Source organism: Lutra lutra, chromosome 3 (assembly GCF_902655055.1).
Source record: "Lutra lutra chromosome 3, mLutLut1.2, whole genome shotgun sequence".
Lineage (NCBI taxonomy): Eukaryota > Metazoa > Chordata > Mammalia > Carnivora > Mustelidae > Lutra > Lutra lutra.
In genome coordinates this window covers 105,487,865-105,509,473 of record NC_062280.1, presented here as the reverse complement: position 1 = coordinate 105,509,473, position 21,609 = coordinate 105,487,865, and the positions used below count along the sequence as shown (strand labels likewise).

General features: G+C 42.5%; 1 protein-coding gene across 1 annotated transcript in view; it reads right to left on the bottom strand.

The window, feature by feature from the left end:
- Positions 1-11,370: 11,370 nt before the first annotated feature.
- Positions 11,371-21,609, bottom strand: part of RALB (RAS like proto-oncogene B) — a 43,399-nt gene continuing 33,160 nt past the window's right edge. Inside the window, exons 4-5 of the mRNA XM_047722617.1 lie at positions 18,942-19,119; positions 11,371-12,943 (exon numbers count right to left, since the gene is read on the bottom strand). Of these exons, the coding sequence (XP_047578573.1) occupies positions 12,824-12,943; positions 18,942-19,119 (298 nt within the window). The 3' untranslated portion in view covers positions 11,371-12,823. The remainder of the gene's footprint in view (positions 12,944-18,941; positions 19,120-21,609) is intronic.

Here is a 21,609-nt window from a genome sequence, read left to right as displayed (position 1 = left end):
AAGGACGGGTTTGGTCTGGTGTTTCCTGGACGCCCTTGTCTGGCACCAGCATCAGCATGATCCACTCCAAACTGATCTGACAGGTCTCTCCCCGGAGAGCCCCTGTCCACGCTGTGACCTCCAGACGCTCGCCACCACCTGGCCTCTCCATTTTCCCATCAGGAAGGTAGAACCTTTTGGAGTTCCCTATATGCAGCTGGTCACATCCTTGTTCCTTCTGATTTTGTTCCTATTCTTCATTTGTCTTAAACTTCCTCTTTTCTTTGCCTGGTTGGCTCTCTCCTTTTTCATTCTTCAAGACTCATCTCATCTCTACTTCTTCCGAGCAGCTTTCCTTCCCCTCCCAGACCACGTTATTTATTCCCTCACCATTCTGCAAAACACGGACTGCACACTGCTAGCACGCGCAGTCATGTGGTTGATTACACAATAGCATGGTGGCCATGTGCACACCACAGCTTACAACCGGACTCTAATTGGTGTCCATGCCCCCTTGTCCATGTCCAAGCCCCTTGAGGGCAGCATTGTTTTTCTATTTCATCCACAGTGCTTAGCCCAGAGCTCAGGACAGAGTAGGGTGTTAGTTGAAGTGATGTGTTCAGTCCAGGAAATGCAGCAGCAGCCCTCAGTGCCACAGCCCTGGGACTCTGTAAGCTGATTAAAGGCAAGGCTCGTTTCATTCACGTTGCGGCCCTACCATCACCCACTTCAACCCCCAGCTGGCACAGGAGTTTATACAGATAGCTACTGGACAAACACCTGTCGCATAACGGGCTCTCCCAGCCTACCCATGAGCCTGCTGGGCTCCCGCCCTCCTTCCAGGAAGGAGAGTCCAACAGTCATCCCCATCCACGTGGACTGTGGGGCCGTACCTCCTAGGGGACATCTAGAAGCCCCTGGATGCCAATAAGCGTGTCTGGGAGCATTCGGAGTACACCAGACAGAGGCAAAAGAATGACCCCTAGTGGTCCTCGCTGGCTTTGTTCAAGTGTGAAGCACCAGGACACAGGAGAACGTGTTCAGTCGGAAAAGATGTGGACATTTAAAGACTCTACCATTGAGAAAGAGAGCTGAATGACATCCGAGGATTCTGACGATCACAGAAGAATAAACAGCTACAGAAATGCATAGTGAATAGTAACAAACCTCTTTGTTATTGTTAAAGTACACATCTAAGGCAGCAGGGACTAGAACACATTTCATCAATGTTTTAAAGTCTATGAAATTTTCAATTTAAAAAATGCCTTAAGGGGTTCAGTTGGTGAAGCATCTGCCTTCAGCTCAGGTCATAATCTCGGGGTCCTGGGATCGAGCCCCGCATCGGGCTTCCTGCTCTGTGGGAAGCCTGCTTCTCCCTCTCCCTCTGCCCTTCCTCCCGCTTGTGCGCTCTTTCTCTCATGCTTTCTCAAATAAATAAATAAACTCTTTTTTTTTTAAAGATTTTATTTATTTATTTGACAGAGAGAGATCACAAGCAGGCAGAGAGGCAGGCAGAGAGAGAGGAGGAAGCAGGCCCCCCGCCGAGCAGAGAGCCCGATGCGGGGCTCGATCCCAGGACTCTGAGATCATGACCCGAGCCGAAGGCAGAGGCTTAACCCACTGAGCCACCCAGGCGCCCCAATAAATAAACTCTTTAGAAGAAATAAAAATTTAAAAATGCCTTGAGAAGCTCTGACGAACATTCCAAACGATGTATACAGACAATGCGTATATCATTGTGTATATTTCTTAAAAGGCATGTTTTTAAATGACACTTATCTTTAAAAAAAAAAAAAAAAGTCCTCCCCTAGAATCATCAGTATTTTGCAATAAGAGAATTCGCAAGAAATGTCCTCAAACCAGGGCTCCGGCTCTACGAAAACCATCCCACAGGTCTGCTTGGCCAGCATATGCCCTCTCTCCATCCACTCTCGGAACTTCCTCCCTTGTGCAGTCTTCCTCCAGAGACATTGGTTAGAGCAGAAGTTCAGAACTGACCAACTGGGTCTTATTATGTTCGTTTTCTGATTTGATTGTCTTTGTTTGCTTTGTGGAAAGAGGGTGGCCCTTCTTTTTCTGATGGACACGCAGAGTAGGAAAAGAAACAAACAACAAAAAAATACCTTAGTTCCTTTTGTGAAACAGAAATTCCACCAGAATTTTCTCCCTGAATTAGCTCAGAAAGAAAGTTTATAGCCATCTTTCGTGGTAACAGTAACATGTTAGTCTGTCCCAGGGCCTCTGAAACAGGCTGAAACATTGTCTTCCCAAGACCTAGGCACTCGAGTTCAAGCACTTACACGTGTGGGGCCACCCTGGCCTAGCTGCTCCCCAGCACACTTCGCCCATGACTTAACCCTGGACCTGCCACACTTCGCCCATGACTTAACCCTGGACCCGCCAGATGTAAAATTCAGGGAAGGCGCCCTGAGCCTTCTGCAGAGCAAACCCTCCCTCCCTCTGGATTAGGTGCCCACAAAGTCTACACCATCAGCAAAGCAGTAAAGCCTGCTGAGCTCCAGGAAGAACTCTCTTAAGTGTCAGGCTTACACGTACTCAGCACAGCCTCCTTGCACACCTTTTAGGGCAGGCCCTCTGCTGGTTACTCTTACAGTTCGGCACGTACATTACACATGTAAAGTTCCAGGAAGGACCTGAAGGAAATTTCCGTGTTTAAACCGGCTTTCCAGTCCCTTCCCTCTTTGATATTTAAGTTTCTTCATCCCAGAAGCTGGAAAGATTTCTAGAAAGTTCTTTATAAAAAGCAGCCTGGTGATGGAAGCCATGGCACTCTGTCACAGTTTTTGTCAATTTCCTATGAAACAACTTACGGCACTGGTGTCCCCATCCAAAGACAAAGGCTGGCAGGGCAGCTCCATGGAATGTGCTGAGCCAGGTGACACAGGGAAGCGGGGCTGGGGGGGACCCTAGCTCCGCCCGAGAGGGTGGTCTGTGGGAAAGAGGAGCAGAGACAGTGAAGGCAGGGGGCAAGGAGTTACCGACAGGATGCCAAGGAAAGAGAGTCGATATCCAGAGCAGGGGACAGGAGAGGCCTTCTGAGGTGAGCACATGGGAGGCCCAGAAGGGGTGAGGCTGCTGCGTCCCCTCAGAGGGAGGAGCACCTTTCCAGAGTGGTGGCCCTGAGAGGATGCCTGGAACTTTATGAGCCATGTACTGACTCTTCAGTCTCCTGAGGAAGTCACTGCAGCCATCTCTGTGTTATGGATGTGGCCCATTCACAAAGCTAACATGGGGCAGAGCCAAAATTCAAATGGAGGGGCGCCCAAGTGGCTCAGTCTATTGAGTGTCTGCCTTCAGCTCTGGTCATGACCCCGGGGTCCTGTGATGGAGTCTGGTGTTGGGCTCCCTGACCAGCAGAAGTCTGCTTCTCTCTCTGCCTCTGCCCCTCCCCCCGCTCGTGTTCGATCTCTCTCTCTCTCTCTCTCTCTCTCTCTCTCTCTCATGCTCTCCCTCTTTCAAATAAATAAATTATTTTTAGAAAATTTTTTAGGGGCGTCTGGGTGGCTCAGTTGTTAAGCATATGCCATCGGCTCCTAGTGTCCTGGGATCAAGTCCCACATCGAGCTCCCTGCTCAGCGGGAAGCCTGCTTCTCCCTCTCCCACTCCCCCTGCTTGTGTTCCGTCTCTCGCTGTGTCTCTCTCTGTCAAAGAAATAGAATCTTTTTTTTTTAAGAAATAAAATCTTAGAGAGAGAGAGAGCCACCACTTGATAAAGAAACTTTAATTAAGTACTTCATCAAGTTGACATGACTTTATATTTGTGCTTTTTAACTCAGTTTAGCCAACACTTGAGATCCTACAATGGGCCGAAAACAGTAGGAGGCCTGGAGACTGAGCTGAAGAGCCCGGGGTCTGTGTGCTCCCAGGACTTAATGTGTCTTCCAAAGAGCTCACAGAGAAGCATCAGGTACCCGTGTGAAGGGCTGGTAAGGAATATCCAGGAAAGCCACCAGGAAGTGGATCCCTTGGCATGTTTTGGGACTAGTGGGCAGGTGGGAGGTGTGGAGGCAGGAAAGTCCTGGGGACGATAGTGGGGAGGCTGAAGTTAGGCAGAGTGCTGGGTCCAGGCCTAATCCTGCAACTTCAGGACATTCGGGGTGAAGAGATGATCAGATCTGGACTTTAGAAAGATAATTATTCGTCAACAAATCTGAATTTTTTTTTTTAATAAGAGGACAAGGAGGAGGGGGGAAGGTGGAGGAGGGAGAGGAGGGGGAGGCAGAGGAGGAGAATGAGAATGGGCAAGAGTGAAGCCAGTAAAGGAATGAGACCCAGAACATTCCGAGGCTCAGGGAAAACCAGGAGAAAGAGAAGACAGGAACACATGAGCAAAACTTGAAAAAGGCCTCTGATTTTGCAGGAAATCAGAAACTCCTATTTTTGAGAGGAAATCACTGGTGACTTTGTCCCAGACAGCCTGGCAGAAATGGAGATGACTATAGGGCATTTTTCGCGTTTCTAGAACACGAGGCTCCCTCTCCTGGGCATGAAGTAAATAATAATAATAATAATAGGTTTTACCATTGAAGATGAAAAGGAAAAAATGGGTAATGTTTTCCTATACCTATACAATCCAAGCATCTCTGCAGAAAAGAAAACAAAACCTATCCACACACCAAACGCAATTTACCCCCAGTAAAGGGCACAATCCACACAGCAGGAGCTTAGAGATGGCCAATCACATTTGGGGGTGCTGCCATTCATCAGAGCCCTTCAGGAAGCTGCACCCCAGAGCCTCCATGATCAGGACACCATCCCCAGCACTGCACTGGCTGCCCACCTCTGCGGGACACCTGCAGCCCCTCCCCACGAGCTGAGAACCAGGCCGCAGCTGGGTGTTTAGCTGTGCTGAGCTGAGGAAGCTTCCTGGGCCCTAGCGTCGCCCTCCCTTGGCCTGCTCACCAAAGGCAGCCGGTGACTCAGCAACGTCAGGACCAGCCATCATTTACATATTTTACCACAGGTTTAAAATAAGGATACCGCACATTTGCTTTCACTGGGTCAATCAGATTTTAGGAAAGCTTTTCCAGTCGCACCTCCTGAAAATACACAGGGATTATGTGGTGATTTAGCCCTTAAGAAGTTAATCAGGTTACCCTTTTGATTGCTGTGGCACACTCACCTTAAGATGCATTCGGTTTAAGTACTGAAATAATGAAGCTTTTTAAATTTTTTTTAAGATTTTATTTATTCATCTGAGAGAGAGAGGGTGAGAGAGCACAAATGGGGGAGAGGCAGAGGGCAAAGCAGGCTCCCCGATGAGTAGGGAACCTGATGCAGGACTCTGATCCCAGGACCCTGGGATCCTGACCTGACCCAAAGGCAGTCGCTTAACCGACTGAGCCACGCAGGTGCCCCATTAAGCTTGTTTTAAAATATAAAGTTGACAGAAGCCAACTTTCCTAAGGATTTTGGGACTCCAAAATCGTTCAGATGCCTGGCCCTTCCTCCATGTGTCAGGAGAAGATGTTGCAGCAAGAGACTAAGAGACAAGATGATGCACAAAAGCAATTCTGTCCTCCTGGCAGCAGGGCCTTCATTCCTGCTCAGGCCTAACCATGCGGACGCTTTTTAGCGTGGGTGGGGAATTCTCCTCAGAGGGGCCATGCTACCGAGTTCCTCAGACACAGCCAAGGGCTGCATTCTACTGCCAATGAACACATGACGGTACTGCAGACACTACACCAGTACAACAGAATATCTAGCTTGGTGGCACACGTGTGAGTGAGTAGAAATGACCAGTTAGTGACACTATGTCAGAACACGCTCTAGCTTTGAATTTAGACAAAAACAGGAGGAAGGCAAGTGGTATCAGAGGAAGTATCTTTCTTCAGAGAGAAGTTTCACCATCAACCCAAGGGCCCAAATCAGTTTTAAAAATTTTTTACGTTCTTGGGGCACCTGGGTGGTTCAGTCAGTTGAGCATCTGCCTTGGGCTCAGGTCATAATCTCAGGGTCCCTGCTCAGTGGAGAGTCTGCTTCTCCCTCTGCCCCTCCCCCTGCTTGTGGTTTCCCTCGCTCTCTCTCAAATAAATAAAATCTTACAAAAATAAATTTTTTTAAAATTCTTTCCAAAATCCTCAAGAAGTGAAACTTAGATAGTTACTCATAAAAAAGAAGTTGGGTAGTCGGTATCAGCAATATGCATTTTTAAAACCAGCATTGCCTGGGAGCAAGACAGCAGACAGACTGTAAATTGGCCAACCTCGGATACACCTAAGCCTGATGACAAAACAGATCTACATGATCCACTAACAGCACGAGTAAATCCACTCAGATTTCTGGACCAGATTAACTAGGAGAACAAAGCCAACCACATTTCTAAAAAGATCGGACAAACTAGAAATCACTGCTTCATTCAGCAGTTTTACCTGTTCACACCCAAGAAATGAAAGGCAAAAAACTGAACAAAATCAGGGGAGGCTTAGGGAAAATCCACGATTCCCTCACTTTAAAATTGAATGACAAAAAAGGAAGTAAATATGAAATAAAAATAAAACAAAATAAAGTTGGGGGGAGCCTGGGTGGTTCAGTGGGTTAAAGCCTCTGCCTTCAGCTCAGGTCAAGATGCCAGGGTCCTGGGATCAAGCCCTACATCGGGGGTCTCCGCTCAGCAGAGAGCCTGCTTCCTCCTCTCTCTCTGCCTGCCTCTCTGCCTACTTGTGATCTCTGTCAAATAAATAAATAAAATCTTAAAAAAAAATAATAAAGTTGGTGGCAGAAGACAACCAGCCAGACCCAGGCCTGACCCCACATGATGAAGTCCACACCTCTGTAGAACAGGGATTGCCACAGACCCCCTCGTTGAGGATGAGTTCTACAGAGGCTCAGATCAATGGTTTCACTCTACCCCTCATGCAACACTGATCTGCCAAAAAAAGGAAATAGTAAATACTTGTGAAAATGAGAATAGGTCAAAATGGAAGAGTAAGCTCAAATGTCAGTCCCCTCTGTTTCCTGACACCTGCCTTCAAGTCCTAGTCAAGAAAGACTCCAATGGCTAAGAGAATTAGAGAGGGACACTAAGTGATGCAGAAGTTTGACCAAGTTCTGGAAGCTGCACTCCAGAAGGGCACTGATAGATGGAAAAGGAGGAAGGAAGGGGCTATGGAGAGGAGGGGCTGACTGCCCGGCCGGAGCTCCGAATCTGCAGACTGAGCAGTGGTCATATGCAGCGTGGCTGGGAACAGTGAGTTTACTCGGAGGTATGCGGGCAACAGTCCACCCTGCTCCTGCAGGCAACATAGCCTCTCCCTGCTCAGTGGACAGCCCGCTTCTCCCTTTGTCCCTCTGCCTGCCACTCTGCTTACTTGTGCTCTCTGTCAGATAAATAAAATTTAAAAGAAAGAGAAAGAACAGAAGAGAGAGAAAAACTGGTTAAAAATTAAACAAAGGTAACTCTAGGAATAGAACTTTCTGAAGATCTAACATCCTCAGAAAGTCATACTATAGGGGTGCCGGGGTGGCTCAGTCAGTTGAGCATCTTTCTGTCAGTTTCAGTGCAGGTCATGATCTCTGGGTTGTGAGATCGGGCCCCGCCCACTGCGGAGCCTGCTTGAGACTCTTTCTCTCTCTCTCTCCGCACTCACACCACCCACCCCCACCTTAATTAATTAAAAATCTTTTTTTTTTAAGTCATGCTATTGCATCCATGAGGCCAAGAACAGTTGCTGTGAAAAAGGAACAATTAGAGACAAAGAAAGCTTTTGTTCACACAAACACACAAATAATGAGTTAGAAAAGAAAAGCTGATTGCTCTGGTGTAAGAGGGCAAAGGATTTCGTGTTTGGTCACTGCTGAATCTTGAGAACCTCCAACAGTGTTTGGCAAATCACAGGTGATGAAAAGAGAGGGAGAGGGAAGGCGGCTCTGGGAGAAAACAAACCTGGAACACCCAGGAAGAGATGGTGCAGATAAGCATCCAGGTGGTCCAAAAGTAGAGAACAGGAGTTCTGGAAAGAAAGCACAGAAAACAGAGGGGTGCCTGGGTGGCTCAGTCAGTTAAGCGTCTGCCTTTGGCTCAGGTTGTATTTCAGGGTCCTGGGATCAAGCCCTGCATCAGGCTCCCTGCTCAGCCTCTGCCTCACCCTGCTCGTGCTCTCCTGCTCTTTCTCCCTCTCTCAAATAAATAAATAAAATAAAAAGCAAAAGCAAGCACAGAAAAACAAAAGAGAAGGATTATTCAAAGAAATTTCAGAAATCCAGAGCTGAAGAGAAGTGAGCGTCCACTGAAAGATGCTGAGTGCCAGGAGGGATGAACAGGAAAGACCCATGTTCAGATCCATCAAGGTGCTGTTTGGACACTACAGATAAAGAGAGGATCCTCTACAATTCCAGAGGAGGGGGGAGCAGAGTGCCCAGTACAAAGGATGACAAGCAGAACAAGACCAGTTTTAACAGGAACCATAGGTGCTCAAAGACAATGAAGCAAAGCCTCCAAGTTCCAAGGGAAAATTATTTTGAGCTGAGAATTCCATGCCAAGCCAAATTAGCAATTAAATAAAGGGCAAAGGTAACAAGACTTTCATACAGTGAAAACACTCCAAAGGCTTACCTCTAATGCACCCTTTCTGAAAATGTTCTCCCGCACGAGTTAAAAACTAATAAAGGAAACTATGGGAGACTCAGGAACCTGGAATGGACCCAAGTGTCTGTGAAAACCAGCCTCCATACACCAGTTGTGTAGAGGACCTAGAAAGTCGTGGGTCCACATTAAATAGGGCAATCCGTAAGCTCTACACGGAAGGTCTTCCAAAGAACAACGGAATCAGATCCCAAGCAACAAAAGACAGTGGCACTGGGGAAAGAGACTATATTATTATCCTCTCCACCAGGAAAAAACAATCAAACTTCAGGAAAAATGAGTTGTGGGCAGGGGACACTCCAAAGAGGAAGCAAGCTAGAATGTGGAGTGACTCAGGCAACTGAGGGGGGTGACCACGTGACTGGACACTAAGGCAGCTCTCCTTTGTGTGGTGTCACCAGAACCGCTTAGCCTGAAGGAAGAGGCCATCACCACATGGGTTTGGCCCAGCAATGAGTCATATTTACGTAAGTCACCGTAATCAAATTGTTGTTGACTGGTATTCAACTTTTAAAAGTAATCTACAGATAAATCCAGGAACCTTGAGTGATGGTCACAGAATGGAATGTTCATGTCATCGACCTTGACAATACAAAAATGAAAGGTGTCACAGAGAAGGAAGAGGTAGGAGGGGGTCAAGAGATAAAAGGCAGGCGTGTTAATATCCTTACCTTTCAGAGTCAGGAGCCAAGAGATGCTGTCAAGTGTTGCCTGAATAATAAATATTATGGATTTTTATATTTATTAAAATATAAAATTTAAATTTAAAAAATATTTGTATTTATTAAAACAAATAATATAGTTTTAAAAGGTGTAACTGCCACCAAGAGAAGAATTATTTTTTTTTAAAGATTTTTATTTATTTATTTGTCAGAGAGAGAGAGAGAGAGCGAGAGTGAGTACAAGCAGATAGAGTGGCAGGCAGAGGCAGAGGGAGAAGCAGGCTCCCTGCTGAGCAAGGAGCCCGATGTGGGACTCGATCCCAGGACGCTGGGATCATGACCTGAGCCGAAGGCAGCGGCTTAACCCACTGAGCCACCCAGGCGTCCCCAAGAGAGGAATTAAAAGAATCCTATGACTGTCAAAAATGGAGTAGGGGTAAGGGACACAAGGGAGCTAGCTACACCCTCATCTACCACAGCAAGTCATCTCGGGGAAAAGCTAAGGTCAAAAACCAAGAAATCATGGCCTAAGAACAGTATTGAGAAACTCGGGAGTACCTACTGAATGATTTGAGAATAGAAATGGTGTGGAATCTGACTTTTGGGGAAGAGGGCTGGAATAGGAAGACTGGGACTAGAGCTTCCATTACAAACACTTCTAGACCATTAGAATTTTGAAGCACATGCAGTTACAATTTTGATTAAATAATTTTAACATATTTTTAAAATAAAAATATCTACATCAAGTTTACTACTATAATATTAACTGTATATATGTGTATTTTCCCCACTGTTACTACTTACCATTGTTCAGCTTCTATTGTATTGTAAGCTTCTAGACTAACAGAGGTGAATTCTGTATTTCAACTGCCATTGAAGTTTACATTCTGTAATTCCCTTAACTCAAACATGCAGTTTTTCCCACACCTTTATGTCACCAGAGTCAGGATGGGCTCACTTAATTGGTATGTTCTTTTTCTTAGTGGTATATAAATTATGGTGACATCTTGCAATTAATGGCGTCTTGCATTTGATGAAACAGGATACTTGTAGCAAATTACATGTCTAGATGTTTTTCCCCTACGTCATGTTATGAAACCATAAACTGCTACATCTTTTCTACTACTCGGCCCCTCCCTCATTCTACTCCAGCCATATGATCTTTGGGGTCTTTTCCTGAACACCGTTGGGCCTTTGGACCTGCTGTTTGCAAGGCTGGGCACCTGGCTTCAAGGGCAGGCACTCTCAGCTTAAATGTTACTCCCCCAAGAAGTCTGTTGACCATGCAGTCAAAATCAGCTCTACTGCCCAGAAACACTTGCTATCATATTACCTGGTTTTATTTACATCAAAATGCTTACCCCGATCATTTTCATTTATTTGTCTCCTACATCACTGGAGGATAAGCTCCAGGAGAACAGAGCTCTTGCCTACCTTGTTCAATACCACATCCCAGCACCTAGAACCAAGCCTGACACCAAATAGGTCCTCAAATATTTCTAGAATGAATGCTTTAGGAAAACAATGGTGGGCTCTTGGACACAACAGTTCATCATTTAGCAAGTAACAGTGTTTCAAATTTATAAATAACATTGCATCCTTATTTTTCCATGTAAAAGAACCTCATATGTGTAAATTCTTTTGTTAGAAAGATGCATTTCTGATTGCTATCAAGTTAAATATAATTTTAGAGATACACTAATAGCATACACCAAGAATAATCTCTGTAGCATGAAATAATTCATACCATCTTTAATATATTTGTACATCTTCCAAATCTACCTACTATTGACCACAACTGGTATCAAACAGGTAGCAAACTATAATGAAAAGAAAAAGATTGTTTCAAAAACTTTGGGTGTGATTAACTTCAAGCTTTCAAATTTTACGAAGAAAGAGTAGTCTTCTCTCCCAAAGGAAAGATGAAGTTAAAATTACTGTTCATACTTAAACTATATTTCCCACAACCCAGTTCAAAGGATTAATTGAAACAAAATTTATCTGATAATACAGAACACTTAACAAGATCAATAATGAGTAAGTTACTGTCAGTTTCTCTAATACTTGCATTTTACCTGTATGACAAGAGGAGAAAATAAAAAGGCTGAAAACTTGAAAAAAGTGTTATTTGTCTGCTTTTTTTTTTTTTTTATTAAAAAAGACCATGATTCTTTAGGAGGTGATACAAGATTGCTTTCCTTTTAGATCATAATTTCCACAATTTCTGTACTAACTATAAATTTGAATGGTTCCCACTCTCCCCACCCCAGTTCACTTTTGGCACCTATATGTGGAATATCACTTCCGATAAATGGGGGAAAATGTGCTGAATACTGGGTCTAAGTACTCCTTTCCTGAGGAAAAATGTTCAGGTTGCTAAATTGAGAATATTGATACAAGAAAGCATAACAATATCTCAACAATAAAAACCTTTTTCTAACCAACTCTAAGGCCCTCTCAGAAGAAAATTATGTTAGAAGTAGCAGCCAATTCTCAGAGGTACAAGGGCAATGGCTTATCTTATCCTTTCCCTCTTCTCCTAAATTTAAATTTAGAATTACAGAGCAATTCTATGAGAGGTAGCAGAATGTCTGGCACAGGCTCCGGCTTCATGATTTGAGAATACAATTTCAACTCATCACATTCTTCAGAAGAACTCATTATACTGAAAAGAAATAAAAGAAGAGGCTCTCTTGATCTCTGAATGCAGAGAGGTTGACCAGAAGGACAGATATTGGTTACCAGCAGAGGAGGAAGAGCCTAACCATGTCTGGCCATTAGGAAAGGATGTATCCCAAGATATATTCTTAATCTGATTAGAAAAGTGTGTCATTTATAAAGTATACCAGTCTTGAGTCCTCACTTGAGCTGCTAAAAAGAAGCTTCTACATAAAAATCAGGATGCTACCGGAGAGAAATAGACAACACAGGCTATAATTGGCTATTTAAATATGAAGAATTCAACTTTCATTTTTCATATGGGTGAAGGGTTTATGAGCTTGTTACTGACCTATTTGGCCCGACTCATATTTATTTTATTTTTTTGCTGTGCTTCAGATCCACAGGGTAGTGCCAAGAAACTTATCCCAAAAAATCTCTGAATTTTTATTAGAGCTTAATGGATTTTTTTGAGTACATCTGTTAAGCTGATGAGAGTTAAGGAGGTTCTTATCCTATCCTCTCCCCAAAACTTAATAAGACCTTTTCATTTCAAAATGGAAGACAGTGATGTTATAAAACTAGGGAGGGAAGTAAGATGCTATGACAGCACATTTCTTTTTAACAAACACTTATTTCTTACCTATACACTACATATGTGATTAAACTTTTGGGAGGGAGAAGGGGAGGGAGAAGGAAACTCCCAAAACCTCCTGACAAAGTAGCTGTTCCAATGCATGGACAAGGGCTTATTTCTTCTGCCAGCCACTGGTTCACAAACATTTCCCCCATTTAAAGAAGTATGTGTGAATGAGGTTGGGGAGAGCAGGGAACACACCAGGAAGTCGACTATACTCTTCTCTTAATGAGCCCACCCCATGTCCTTAGCGGCAATCGACTTCATCCGCCATCTTGGTTTTCACAGTAAGCAACACCTTTCTTTAAAACTTTTCTTGTTCTTGCTGCTTTTCTTGCCATTCTTGTCTTTGTTCTCAGACATCTTTTTGGCTCTGATTTCTCTCATTAGATCAAAGAACACCTGGGTTGGGGAGGAAGGAGTGAAAAGAATAGGGAGGAAAAAGCCATTTAATGATTTCATGAAGTAATTCCACTAAGTAGGCTATGTAGTTACATTTTAAAGCATAAAGCAAACTTATTTTTATCAACTCTGTGCCAAAATTTACATCAGACTTCTAGCATCTCCAGCCACCGGGCAAGGTTAAGAATAGGAGTGCCTGCCACTGGGTACTTTCTTAGATACTACCATGTCCTCCTTATCATGACCTTATGAAGGTAGGAACATCATTATGCCCGACAGCTTCCCTGGCAAAACTAGAAGACTCAGAACATGGAGGGGTGGGGAGAAGGGGGATAAAGCATAAACAAACTCAGTCTCCTGCACCAGGAAACTGGGGAGATGGGGAGGAGAGACATGCTGTCCCACACCCTCCTACACCCATGCCCCTGCCCTCATTCTCAGGAACAGTCACTGTTCCATTCCTTGTGATGTTCACTGAAAGGAACTTTATCAAGAACTGATAGAAGGCTTGTCCTTTGAATGCCAGCATGTTATTCAGATACAAATTATCATTGGTCACAATAGTTTGGGTTTTGCCCTCTGCTACCAGCAATCATGCCAAAGTGCCAATGATACCCAAGCAGACAAAATATGCTTCCTACAAAGAAACATTTCAGATTTCTCGGAGGGAATGATGGAGACTAAAAGTGTGAGACTGCGTGTAGGCTTTAATCTTTGGATGTTCACACAAAACTACAAGCTCCTTTTGTTTTCATAGACATATCTTCTTGGTGAAAAGGAAGACCAACTTTCTGAGTGGGGGACTCCCTGTGCATCTACTACCAGCTCTGGGCACAGAAAAAGACCTTCTTCCTCCCAAAGTGACCTAAGCAGCCCACCCACCAGGGTAGCAGTGAATGGCTTCAGATGTTACAGCTTTTTCTTTTTGTTCTAACAGCAAAGGCAGGAGGGGAATGGAATGTGTCCAATTCAAAATGATGACGAAGTTGTTCGTGGGCTGATCTTATCAACAGCCTCCCATCCTTTCGTGTAAATTGTTTACAAGTGAATACAATGCTGCCAGTCATAAGTTTCTGCTGGGTCCTGTTTGGCAGGTCAGGCTGGTCCAGTGGAGGAAGGGGCAATGGAAGGTGCCTGGCGACGGCCCCAACCACCAGCACCCTGTCAAAAAAACTACATATCCATGGTTCCATGCCGAGAAAGCCTTCCTGATTTTTTTTTTTTTTAATAAAATACAATGTCTGGATTTCCTGTGTGTTCCTACAACTAGGACACAATTTAATAGAAAGAGATTTGGAATAGAACAGGAATCAACATAAGAATGGAGAAATAATAGGAAGAAAAAATAGCTAACAAGTGAACATACTTCACGTCACAGACAGATTTATATTGTAGATGCTGCCAAAGTGCTTCTAAAGTGAATCCTTTCTGAGGAGAAATAACTACGGACACCAGAAGATACAAAGAATTACAAGAGAATATTAAAAAACGCTATGCCAACCAATTAAGACAACCTGAAAGAGATGAATAAATGCCTAGAAACATACAATATTCCAAAACAGAATCAGGAAGAAAAAGAAAAATTTGAACAGACTGATCACTAGTAACAAAATTGAACTGGTAACCAAAAAACTCCCAACAAACAAAAGTTAAGGACCAGATAGCCTCACAGGTGAATTGCACCAAACATTAAAGAACAGTTAATACCTATTCTTCTCAAACTACTCCCCCAAAAAAATAAGGAAGGAAAATTTCCAAATTCATTCTATGAGGCCAACATTGTCCTAATACCAAAACCAGACAAAGACACCACAAAAAAAGAATACTATAGGAGCACCTGGGTGGCTCGGTCAGTTAAGCATCCTACTCTTGATTTAGACTCAAGTCATGATCTCAGGGTCATGACATCGAGCCCACATAGGGTTCCATCGCTTCTGGCTCCATCGAGCTCGGCACTTAGTGGGGGGTCTCCTTGAGATGCTCTCTCTCTTCCCTCTGCCCCTCCCCCACGCTCTCTCTCAAATAAATAAATAAATCTTAAAAAGAAAACTACATGCCAATATCTGATAAACATAGGTGCAAAAATCCTCAACAAAAATATTAGCAAACTGAATTCGACAATACATTTAAAGGACCATTCACCACAATCAAGTGGGATTTATTCCAGAGATGTAAGAGTGGTTCAATATTTGTAAATCAATCACTGTGATACATCACATTAAAAAGAGAAAGGATAAAAACCACATGATCATCTTTAAAGACCCAGAAAAAAATCATGGGACAAAATACAACAACTGTTCATGATAAAAACTGCCAACAAAATGGATTTAGAGGGAACATACCTCAATATGATAAAGGCCATACATGAAAAACCCACAGCTAACGTCATACTCAATGGTGAAAAACTGAGAGCTTTTCCTTTATGATCAGGTACAAGAATGTCCACTCTCATCACTTTTATTCAAAATAGTACTGGAAATCCTAGCCACAGCAATCAGACAAGAAAGAAAAATAAAAGGCATACAAATTTAAAAAGAAGAAGTAAAATGGTCACTATCTACAGATGACATGATACTATGTATAGAAAACCCTAAAGATACTGCAAAAAAAAACCTATTAGAACGTATAAATAAATTCAGTAAAGTTATAGGTTACAAAATTAATACATAGAAATCTGTTGTGTTTCTATACACCAAAACTGAAGCAGCAGAAACAAGAATTAAGAAACCAATCCCATTTACAATTATATCAAAAAGAATAAAATACCTGAGAATAAATTTTATCGAGGAGGTAAAAGACCTATACTCTGAAAAATATAAGACATTGATAAAAGAAATTGAAGATGACAAAAACAAATGGAGAGGTATTTCGTGCTCACAGACTGGAAGAATTAAATAATAAAATGTCCATAGTTACCAAAGCAATCTATAGATTCAGTGCGATCCCTATCAAAATACCAATAGCATTTTTCACAGAACTGAACAAATAATCATAAAATTTGTATGGAACCACAAAAGACTTTGAAGAGACAAATTAATCTGGGAGAAAGAAGAATACAGCTGGAGGTATCACAATCCCAGATTTTAAGATATTCTCCCAAAGTGTTAGTAATCCAAACAGTATGGCCTGGCTCAAAAACAGACACACAGATAAAGGGAACAGGACAGAGGGCACAGAAATAAACCATGATTATATGGCCAATTAATCTAAGACAAAGGAGGCAAGAATACATAACGGGGGAAAAACCCGTCTTCTCAATAAATGATGTTGGGAAAACTGGACAGCCACATGCGAAAGAATGAAACAGGACCACTTTCTTACACCATACACAAAAATAAACTTGAAATAGACTAAAGACCTAAATCTGAGACCAGAAACCATAAAAATCATAAAAGGAAGAACATAGGCACGAGCACTGGGTGGTGTATGAAAGTGCTGAGTCACTGTGTTTGTATACCTGAAACTAATGTTACACTGCATGTTAACTACACTGGAATTTAAATAAAAACTTGAGGAAAAAAAACATAGGCAGTAATTTCTTGTACATCAGCCTTAGCCACATATTTATGGATCTGTCTCCTCGGGCAAGAGAAACAAAAGCAAAAATAAACTATCGGTACTACCCCAAAAGAAAAAGCTTTTGCACAAGGAAGGAAACCATCAACAAAAGAAAGAGAACCACTGAATGAGAGAAGATATTTATAAATCATATAGTCGATAAGGGGTTAATGTCCAAAATATATAAAGAACTTACACAACTCAACAACTAAAAACCAAATAATCTCATTAAAAAATGCACAAAGGACCCAAATAAACATTTTTCCAAAGAAGACGTAGAGACAACCAACAGGCATATGAAAAGACACATCACTCAGCCCCAGGGAAACGCAGATCAAAACCACAATGAGAGATCACCTCTCACACCTGTCAGGTTGGCAACAAAAAGAAAGTAAGTGTTCATGAGAATGTGGAGAAAGGGTAATGCTTGTGCACTATGTGTGGAAATGTAAAATGGTGCAGCCACTGTGGAAAACAGTACGGAGGTCCCTTAAAAAATTAAAAAGAGGGGCGTCTGGGTGGCTCAGTGGGTTGAGCCGCTGCCTTCGGCTCAGGTCATGATCCCAGGTCCTGGGTTCGAGCCCCACGTCGGGCTTTCTGCTGGGCAGGGAGCCTGCTTCCTCCTCTCTCTCTGCCTGCCTCTCTGCTTACTTGTGATTTCTCTCTGTCAAATAAATAAATAAAAATCTTTAAAAAAAAAAATTAGAGAACTACTGTATGATCCAGTAATTGTACCACTGGGTAGTCATCCAAAGAAAATGAAAACACTAATTCAAAAAGATATATAGACCTGGTTTTTATATTTTTATAGTAGCATGATTTACAATAGCCAAATTATGGAAGCAACACAGGAGTCCATCAACAGATGGATGGATAAGGAAGATGTGGTGTACACACACACACACACACACACACACACACGAATATTACTCAGCCATGAAAAAAGAATGGGCTCTTGCCATTTGTAACAACATGGATGGACCTACAGGGTACCATGCTAAGTGAAATAAGACAGAGAAAGACAAATACCATATGATTTCACTTGTATGTGGAATCTTAAGAAACAAACAAACCAAAACAGACTCTTAAATACAGAGAACAAACTGGTGGTTGCCAAAGGGGAGGAGGGTGGGATGATGGGTGAATTAGGTGACGGGGATTAAGAGGTCCAAACCGTCAGTTATGAAACAAATAAGTCACAGTGATGAAAAGCACAGCATAGGGCTTTTAGTCAGTAATACCGTAATAACACTGTATGGTGACAGATGGTGACCGCACTTATCGTAGTAAGCACTGAGGAATACACAGCATTGTTAAGTCAACTTGTTGTACACCTGAAATGAATATGACACTGTATGTCAATCATACTTGAATAACTTTTTTTTTTTTAATAAAATGAGTCCCTTCTAATGCCAAATTCTCAATGCCGATGTTCTTCTAGCATCACTTCAAGCTAAGTAAGCTTGATTACCATCTGTCCCTCGTCAGGGAAGAAGTAAAGGAGAATTATTTCCCCCTAAGAAAGAGCAACATAAGAGGCACTTTGGGGGATTCAGATGCTGTCGCGGATTGAACAAAGCATATATTGCCGTTGCAAGGAGGCCAGAGTGAAATGGGTTTGGATGTTCCAGGAGCAGGGATCATGAAGTAAGAGCTAACAAACAAGGGGAAGGTGAAGGAAAAGCCATATGTCTAAGGCTGTCTACTTGAACTATGTGGCAACCACTCTGAACCTTAATTCTTAAAAACAAAAAAGTAAAACAAAACCAAAAACACACCCCAAAACCTAATGATAGCAATCACTGGTAGGTGGATTTTCAAAAATTGTCAGCGTTCATCATTGTCAAGGTTGCCCTTTCATTGGCGTCAGAGATCTGAATGAGAAAGTATGCAGGGGATGGGTAAGAGAGAGAAGAGAAGAGAGATCCCTGGAGAGTTGATTCCTGAGAGTAAATGCTACTGAGAAGTTAAGTTATAAAGACAGAACACTTTGGCCCTGCCAGTGGCCAGCAAGGTGAAAAGAATGATTCTGACCAATCAAGGACAGCAAATCAAGATACGCAGTGTGTCTTGGGGGAAGTCCCTGAGAACCTGCTGAAGAACTTGACCCTGAAGAATAAAAGGCCATGGCAGATGAAAGCACAGGGAACTACTCGTGTCCACCCACACAGTTTGCACAAAGCCAGGGTCTCATCTCGCCATACTCCTGAGGGCCATGTCAGCACTAAGCATACCCCACAAAGGCTCCTGACAAAGTGAGAGGACTCTGCATTTTTTTAACTCCAGAGTCAAACCCTCCCAGGGCTTCTCACAGTACTGGCTGAGACATCTGGAAAAGGCAGTCCTCCCCTACTTTGCATAAACGGTTCCCTCTAAACCAAACAGAGGAGATGTCTACGTTCTGCTATTTCTAAGAAACACGCACAAAGTGCACACCTACCTTGTCCACATTGGCCCGTGTTTTAGCCGATGTCTCCACGTACTGCACGCCCCACTCCTCTGCTTTACTCCTAGCCTCTTCGATGGGCACCTGCCTCCGCTCCTCTAGGTCAGACTTGTTTCCCACGACAAGCAATGGAATTTTATCTTCTTCAGCCTTAACGCGGAGGATCTGTTCCCTGAGACAGCATCCAAACAAACAAAACCAAACAACACAGCTAAGACAGCTAGAATAAGAATCAACTTCATTGATGCTTCTCAAATGAAAGGCTTTCCTAGGGCAGAAAAGCTTATTACGCTCAGGGCATGTTCCAAGGACGGACTCCCTAGATCCTGCCATAAACGAGACAAGTGTTTTCAAAGCCTGGTTCTCAGTTTGCCTGTATCAGAAGGATGTGGGACGCTCATCACAAACACAGATTTCTGGGGCCAACAGGAGTCCCACAGAAGTGATGTCTGATTAGGAGCCCAGGACTCTGCATTTCAACAGGGTCCCCCATTTACACTTAGGCACTTTTAAGGAAAAGAACAACTTGGGAACCTCTGGGATAAAAACAAGGTAAGAGAAGTATCTTCATACATAAAATGCTTAATAATTACCCTTTTAAAATGGCATAATTACTTTGTGAGAATAACAGCCACAAAATCAGTGTTTTTCATAAGGAAGGCAGTGGTCCATTAGATCATGAAATCAGTTTCATGAGTCACAACCGTAATTTTTTTCCTCAGTGAAACAGAATATTATAGAATAGAATGGAACCATCAGAAGGACTCTCGAGTATAAAAGTATGGTTTTGTGAACTTCTGTTTCAACCAAATCTGTATCTGTGTATGCCTCTGCTCCTCCAAAGACAGTTTGCATTTAGATACAGTAAATGTTACAGCCAATAGAACAGGGTTAGTTATGTTAAGGACTAATCAGATTTTAGTGCATAATATGTTTCAACTACAAAATAAAAATGAAAAGAATCCAATTAAATTTTACCTCTACTAAAACTATCAGCTATCTAAAATTATTAATCAAAATCAAAATTAATTACACAAATTAAACATTCCACTTCCATTATTTTGGTCCAGTAAAGACAATTCTACTTCTACATTTTAAAATATTCCAAAAAAAGACCCCTTTAAAAGTGCATTTTGTGGAGCTCTGCATTGGTTTTGTATGATAAAGGGTAACATTTCACAAAAATAAAAATATTTTAAATTTTTTCCATTAGAGTCCATTTAAGTATAAGCAAATATTTTAAGAAAAACAAAACAAAAAAACAAAAGGAAGAAAAGTGGATGTTTGAAAATTGCCTTTAGGTAGCTTTACTACGGGCTACATGTCAACAGAGGTCAAAGAACATACTACATTTATAAGTTAAATGATCAACACAACTATGAACAAGAAAAACTGACAGCTCTCTGACTCATTAGTCATGCACAGGTTTATAAAATTACCTCATTAATAAACATATTAAATAAAAAATGGGGGTACCAAGTCTGGTCTCTTATTATAAACTGATTTTTCTAGCTTATTTAATATTATCCAGGGAAAGTTTCAAGGAAGATAGAGCATATTAACGTTTTATGTCAGGATCTTCACATAAATACAGAAATGCTACGTCTGAAAACTGCTAAGAGGCATAACGTGAGTTTAGCCACAAAGGGTCAGATACTCTACCTCCATTCTTCTGCTTCCAATGCCGTAAGAAACCTGGACAGCCCTGTGACTTTTATCTGAATGTCCAGAGTTCAAGTCAGAAGAACTAACTTGCCCTTGTTTTTCTTTTAGGTAGTCATCTGTCCTTTTTCTTCTAAGGATCCCTGTTCTCATATAATGACCGAAACCCATCTCCCAAGATGAGATGAGACCCTGCTCCAAATCTCTGGGAACGCACGAATGGCGTGTGTATGCGTGTGTGTGTGTGTGTGTGCATGCACGCATGCATGTGGGATGGCATGGGGAGACAGGACGTCTGTTCTCGGGACAGGACTCTTCCACTGCCCATCATTTCCTTTCTTGGTGAGTCATGGGGGTGATGGGAAATCAAAAGGCTCAGAATATGCAGGAAGATGAGGAAGTGTGTGCATCTGTCATGTTTTATCCTCAAGGACAGATAAAAACAGGATTCTGTAGCTGCAAACACAATTTTATGAATACTGGGGCTATTCCCACATAGAGAAAACTCTAGGTATGTTGGGAAGTCTGAAAATTAATAGGACCACTCAGAAGAGTCCTGGTCATTTAACTGATCACCACGACTCACACACTACAGTATCAGAGAATTTGGGTGTTCCACCTTTGAAGACTTGACACTAGGCGGCATGGTAATGGAGACCGACTTTGTTTACCTTCCACTCACTCTGCTGGTTTAGCTGGGATCACCCCTTGAGGCCTTCCTGGCTCACTGATGCCTCCCCCAAATCTTAGAGGGATATTTAGTTTCCTCATTCTTATTTTTGGTTGATTCCTCGATTTTTTGCCAGAACTTGCTAAAGAGTGGGGAAAAAAAATCTTTCCCCCTTTCTTAGTTCCCTGTTAGACTCTAGATCTGGTTCTTAAAATCAAAAGTCAACTGGGCAGATACGTTTATAAGGCGAGTTGTCAAAAAAAATTTAATTGTGTAAGAGAAACAAAAAGCGTATGGGGTAAAAAGAGAAAGACGTCCTTCCCATTAGAA